Source organism: Arachis ipaensis, chromosome B03 (assembly GCF_000816755.2).
Source record: "Arachis ipaensis cultivar K30076 chromosome B03, Araip1.1, whole genome shotgun sequence".
Classification (NCBI taxonomy): Eukaryota; Viridiplantae; Streptophyta; class Magnoliopsida; order Fabales; family Fabaceae; genus Arachis; species Arachis ipaensis.
This window is the reverse complement of record NC_029787.2, coordinates 120,297,424-120,304,151: the sequence shown is the minus strand read 5'-3', so window position 1 is coordinate 120,304,151 and position 6,728 is coordinate 120,297,424. Positions and strand designations below refer to the sequence as shown.

Below are 6,728 nucleotides of genomic sequence, written 5' to 3'. Positions count from 1 at the left end.
CTTTAAAAAAAATTAAAGTAAAAATTTATATGTATTTATTTTTATATAAAATTAATAATTGATAATTGTTAAATAATAATTTATTAAATATATTTAATCATTTAATAATTCGTAACTATCAATTTTATGGATCTTTACCAAATAATAAATTCACAAGCTTTGGTATATTATGTAGAATTCATGCTCAATTTATTACTAATTAAGCAAACAAAATCTTGGCCAACATGATTTATTAGTGCAACGTTAAATGTGGAAGTATGAAGGAATGACAACGAAAAGGAAGGTATAACAAAGTGGCTTTCGGCCCTCATCATGAAAAAAAAAAACCGATAACATGAAAAGCCTACTATTTCTTTATTGTTTCCATGTCAAAAGATAATAAGGGAATGCCCAAAAGCCCAAAATCTATGGCAGTTTTTTCCCATTGAAAAGCCCAACAATGAGAATACCAGTCCAGAAAAGACTCCTAGCCCAAAAATAAAAAAAAATAAAAGAAAAGAAAAGTAAATACATTGAATTTTCTACAAGATGATAGTCAACTCTGACGCCTTGACGTTGACAATAATCACCTATCATAATCACATTGAATCACGTTCGCTTAATTTGAAAATTACAACTAACATGCTTAGTCACGTTGTTACTTGTTACATGGCATCTAAACAAAGAAAGTTATGCTTTAATTTACTCAAACGTGGATAGAGTAGTCATGTAAACCTATTAAAAAAAATGAAAAGCATAATACTAAATTCTTAACTCGTCCAACTGATCCAATTGAATTTAACAAAGTCACGTAAAATCATCTCCTATAGATTCATTGCACATACTTATCTTATGTAATATTAAACATTGTTAAAATCCGAGAACATGACTTCATCACAAAGTGAGAAAAGTATCATGAATGTGACTTGTTCACAGTGATCAACTTTTTCCACAATTTAGCATTAAATGAGAGAATAACATATTCTGAATAAAGTTAGTTGATGCCACACGGAATTAACAAAAGCGAAAAAGAACTCATAGGTTTTGATGGTAACATACATGCATGAGAAGAAACCTACATGTGAATTAAGTTACTCTGAATACTCTCTCATATTGCTCAGTTAGAGAGGAACAAAAATATCAAATATCTCATAATTTACTTTAACACCCCCCAAAAATATATACTAATCAAGGCTATGTCTATGGTCCTCTTGTCTTTTCTATCAATCTCATGGATCCCATTTTTTGCTCTCCTCACTTTCATCCTCTCTTCAAGTTGCAATTGAATTTTGTTAGCTGTGCTAGGCACATAATTGAAATGTATAAAAAAATTCGGCTTTCAAGTCTGAAAGCATCTACAAAGTTAGATGCACTAGGCTAAAACTAGTAAATTACACTAAGTAATCTAATCATATAAATTTAAACAATCTTCAAATAACATTTATCACATAATTCAAATCTATACACCAAATTTTATTGTATGCATTGTAACATTGTCTAATTCAATTTTATTCAGCCATGCTGAAATAGTACCTCAAATTCAATAAGCACAAAGTTGAATTAACTAAATAATCTTTGCCGGCTTGTTATGCAGATTTCATTGCATCAATAAGTTTCCTTTAAAAATAAATGACTAAAAGAATGTAGAGCTGGGAGATATTAGACTATAAAGAAACAAAAGAAATATGAGTATTTTATAACTGTATTAACAACAAACAAAAACAGGAAACTGTGATCAAGAAGAAAGACTGTATTAGTGTGTATGCACAATAGGGCAAATAAACACGCTTTCGCCTCAATGTACACAAATCAATTTACCCTCCATAAGAATTTTATAAAGATTACTACAACCAGAGCATTTAAAAAAAATAAAATAAAAAACTTTCTTTTCTTTTCTCCTTTTTCTTCTTGTCCTCTTTTACACTCCAAACTTACCATTTTTTAATTACAATGGACCTGGGGTGCTATCACTACTACAAAAGCCATGCTACTCAGAAGATTCATGAGAATCTAGGTTTAAGTGCCGGACCACTATTTTGATGAGAAGGACTAAGTTTTTGAATCCAATGAAGAAGCCCTTTCTTATGATCCTGGCACAAAGGGTTTTGCACCAGAGTCAAGGTTCCGTCCAATGCAAGTGATGATTCGAATTGTTCTAACACCTTAACAACCTGCCAGAACTCAGGCCTCTTGTCTGGATGCACGGACCAACATTGCTCGATTAAAGCGCGCATTGCAGGTGGGCAATCGGAAGGAATAACAGGCCTTGAATTCTGAATAAATACAAACACAGAAGTGTTAGAATTGCTTGGGCAAATCCTATAGTTTGAAATGTCATAATAATTAATAAGAGAGAAGGAAAATCTATGAACAAGAAGGCCAATCACCCTCAAATTTAATAAGCTCCATTCATTGTAATCGGTATCAGCTAGAATGAAGAACCCATTTGCGTAAAATTATAATGCAAATTATTTCATTTTCTAACTAGTGGACCTTCCCTGCCAACTTTGCCAAGTATAGATGAATATAATTTCTACCACTCCACCACTATTTTAAAAGTCATGCAGCCAAAGAGTTACCTCACCTAGGAATTTTGCTATAAAATATAGTGTGCTTTCAGGGCATCAATGGGATACAAACATAGATTGAAAGTGTAAACAATTGTCTTAAAGACTAGAGGAAGCGTAGAAAAAATAAGAAAATGTATCATCAACTATGTGAAAATCTTGGAGAAAAACAAGGCAAAAACCACGTAAGCATTGACAATAATAAAAGCCATATTGATAAAAGGCAATTTAGATATTAGCATATTACAAAACATATCAGTTAATGGAGCATGCATCGTCTAGCAGAAAGTGAAGTGAATCAGTAACACAAATCCAGTTTTCAATACTCTTACATGGTTGCTATTCAAACAGATCCAAAACAACCACTAACCCCAAATGATACAAAGTGATCATAGCAGAAGGGGGATTTGGATGAAAGAAAAGGCGCAATCATGCTTTTCCCATCCAATTATTGAACAATATTAAATCCCAATGTGCACAAAAGTCTATACATGAAAGAGAAATAAACTTGAGAACTTTACAAAGAGGTTATGCATTAAAAGACTTAATTGCAAAGGAGCATACCTTATTTACCACTGCAAAAGCAGCCTGGATGGGAGTCATATCCTCATATGGTATTGTTCCGGTTACCATTTCCCACAGGATAAGCCCAAAACTATATACATCAACCTTTCTCCCGTAGGATTTACGTTTGATCATCTCAGGTGCCATCCAGCGGTACGTACCAGGGTCGTCAGCTAATAAGTCACAATATGCTTCCTCACAAGCAATCCCAAAATCAGCAATTTTAAGGTGAAAGTCTTCGCTAATAAGTACATTCTCTGGTTTAAGGTCTCTATGAATGACACCTTGAGAGTGTATATATTCCATCCCGCGCGCAATATCCAGAGCAAAAGCAATTAGTTTCTGCATAGAAATAGTCTTTTTCTCCAATTTATGCAAATATGCTCTTAAGGAACCTTCTGCTAGATATTCAGTGATAACACAATAAACAGGTGGTTTTCTGCACGCTGCTACAAACTGTTGAATCAGAAAAAAAAATATATATTAGACAGTTCTCTAAATTACCAGCCTTGATATTACATTAACTTTCTCAACATTATGTGAGCTAACAATCAAACCAAAATACAAGAGAGAGGATGCATAAAGTAGCGTCCTTATTTCTACATCATTGAAGGATCAAGGAACTAATGGATTTGCCTTCCTTGCATTCAACAGAATAACAGATAGTACTCTGTACTTGCACAACCAGAATTTGTGAACATGATGTAAAAAAGAAGGGAAATGGATCAACTTGGTTACCTTTATAACATTCTGATGATGGAGGCGAGACAAAAGCGAGACCTCTCTAATGAACTGATTCTCCAACCGATAAGCCATGTTTCCATTTTCGTCGTCATCTGGCACGCGGATAATCTTCACAGCAACAGGCTCTTCGTTATACATACCATGGTAAAGCCGACTGTGAGCCCCATAAGCGAATCTGACACCAAGGAACAGCTTAGAGAGGTCCACAGTCCACTCTTCAGCTGTTTCCACAGCAGTGACCCTTCCTCCACCATGGTCAAAGTACTTTGTCCACGCAGATTCCTTGCGGTGCTTTGACTTCTCTCCCAATTTCATTGATGCAAGTTGCCCAATTGGACTACCCTGAGGCGATTTTGAATTTGACAACACCTTAGTGTCTCTACAGTGCTTAGAGTCCTGGTTCATTAACTTCCCCATAATTCTCTTCTCCTGGTCTTTCCTCCGAGGAGTGGTTGGAGTTGAGAACCTCTTCTTCTCATGCTGGGCTTCCTTAAACGCATCGGAAAGAAGAGTTACCGGCAAAGGGGACAAAGATCTCTGCCTATTCGTTATTGGATTTCTCTGAACCTGTGACATGTTAGATACAGAGTTTGGATTATAAGGAACTGCAGGTGCCACAGCCGGCGCCGGCGCTGGTTGTGCTGCTGCGGGCCTTGATTTCAGAGTCCCTGAGTTCTGCTGCCGCTGAATGCTGTTAGGAAAAGAGCCCAATCTGGAATACTCCAATCGGTGACAAACTGTGTGAGAGAACTTAGCCCTCCTTATCCAAGAGCTGCTGCTATCTTCATCCATTTTATAACCCCAAAGATCCCCCCCCTAAGAGACAAACTCTAGAACACCTTGCAGGCAAAAATCAAAACTATCTTTGAAGAAGGCTCAACGCTAAAGAGACCAGTTTTCCTCAGACCCATCAATCAAAGACAACACAGTTTGGAGAGTTTGGAATTATAAAAAGCCAAACTTGTGAACAGTAAAAATGAGGAACCATTCAAACCAGAGAAAACCAGGCAAAGGTGAGCTGCTGATCTTGTATGAAAGATCCAGCTCCATTCAATGAAGGAAGATTCCAAAAGACATGAAGAGTTTGAAGAAGAGAAATGCTTTATGAAATCAAAGAAGAAGACTTGGCCTTTGGTAGCGTCCACAGCCAACAACACCCTCTTACCATCCAAATTATGAAAGTCAAAGACCTCCCCACCTTCCGTAAAAGCCTGAAAAATCCCACACAGATACCAGAATAAACTAATCCATCGAAACAATGTATTTAACTTCAAATCAAATTTATTTTTTATTTAAAAAAAAATATTTCTTTTTTAATATTGACAATGAAGACACAGGCACGATTGCGTCCCCCATTGACTACACTAATCAGTAATAATTACTATTAAATAATCACGAGACCATTGAGATCTTATAGCAGATAAACAATTCCCAGATACAGAAACAAAACAAACTACGTCACACAATAAAAAAAAGTCGTCTTTTTATTAGAAAAAAACGGAAAATTAATTAATAGGGAGAAGAAAAGGTTGCTGCTTTGTTACAGTGTTAGAACTGCTATTGTTTTTTTAAAGGAGTCGTGAGAGAGATATTTTACCTTGAAATGGATAAAAGAAAGGGCTTTCACAAAGGTGGAGAAATTGAACCGGCGTGTGCTATAAGAAGCGATGTTTCTGTATTCTGTTAAGAATATGCTGGCGATGCCAGAAAATTCCTGCACCTAATTCCATTTTCCGCAAAGAGAAAGACAGACAGAAAGAAAGAAAGAAGGAGACGATGGACTCTCTTTTTCATTATTATTATTTATTAATTAATTAATTGAACAAATCATAGTATAGTATAGTATATATTATATAAATATGATAGAAATTCACATCCAATTATTTTTATGCGAGGTTATTAATTGAGAATTGTCAATTGTGAGATGATTTAATATATTTAACTAAATAAAAAAGTCTAGAGGTCAATAACTTTATTAAATTTTGGTCAGTATGTAACTGGCTACATATCACAAAAGTTACTAACTAACATTCTTCTAACTAAATTATTATTTAATAATTTAAAATTATCAACTTCATAATAAATCAACTATACTTGAGTTTTTATCGTATATTATTATTTTGTAGTAGTAACGTTAGAATGGTCAACGTAAGGAAATGCTGAAAATAATGACCATAGATTCTGAGATGGAGAATATGTTTCAGAATTAGTAACGGTCATGATTAGTTTTGTGGCGTTGATGGGGATTAGGCCTACGGGATAGAGTAGCGTAGCGTATATGGGTTATCTTGTGAGTAATTGAAAACATTACTAATTTAGTAGTATCTTTAGTTTCAGCTTTCAGGGGTAGGCGTATTTAGATATTTGTTGATTTTCACAATACACTAATATTTTATTTTATTTTATTTTATTTTAAATATAAATTGGATTGGATTATGCTTATATGATCTTCTGCTTTGTTATAATAACCAAACTAGAAAAGCTTATCAGACTAATGTAAATTGAACTAAATATGTTACTATGAAAAAATAACTATTAACGATATAGATTTGTTTAAATTATCGAGATGGTCATAATACAATAACGCTTTGTCAATGGGGTTAACTAACCTTCTGTCTATAATATATTTTTTCCTCGTAAACTTAGAGAATATTTTTTGTTTATTTACATGTGATTGTAATAAATAATGTATTTTAAAAATAATTCTTTAGTAGGCACAAATTATTGTAGCACGTGAAATATTGTTGTAATGTGTATAAAGTTGTTAAGGACACAAAATAGAAATGTCAAATTAATAAGAAGAACAAGGTACATATACCCGATAGGCCGATAACCATAATAAAGAGAATAATGAGAATGAATTCTCTTAATTGT

The 6,728-nt window shown here is 34.0% G+C and overlaps 1 protein-coding gene across 1 annotated transcript; it reads right to left on the bottom strand.

The window, feature by feature from the left end:
• LOC107631221 (serine/threonine-protein kinase HT1) lies at positions 1,710–5,636 on the bottom strand. Its single transcript, XM_016334587.2, has 4 exons — positions 5,452–5,636; positions 3,849–5,065; positions 3,111–3,566; positions 1,710–2,252 (listed from the first exon to the last, which is right to left on the bottom strand). The coding sequence occupies exons 2-4, from the start codon at positions 4,644–4,646 to the stop codon at positions 1,980–1,982; spliced, it is 1,527 nt and encodes a 508-aa protein (XP_016190073.2). The 5' UTR covers positions 4,647–5,065; positions 5,452–5,636; the 3' UTR covers positions 1,710–1,979.

Bases quoted from the DNA above. Each gene is read 5' to 3' on its own strand.
- LOC107631221 (XM_016334587.2), bottom strand. From the start codon at position 4,646: ATGGATGAAGATAGCAGCAGCTCTTGGATAAGGAGGGCTAAGTTCTCT. The intron at 3,567-3,848 runs GTAACCAAGTTG...CTGATTCAACAG, and splicing joins ATCATCAGAATGTTATAAAG to TTTGTAGCAGCGTGCAGAAA. The intron at 2,253-3,110 runs GTATGCTCCTTT...GTATTTATTCAG, and splicing joins CTTTTGCAGTGGTAAATAAG to AATTCAAGGCCTGTTATTCC.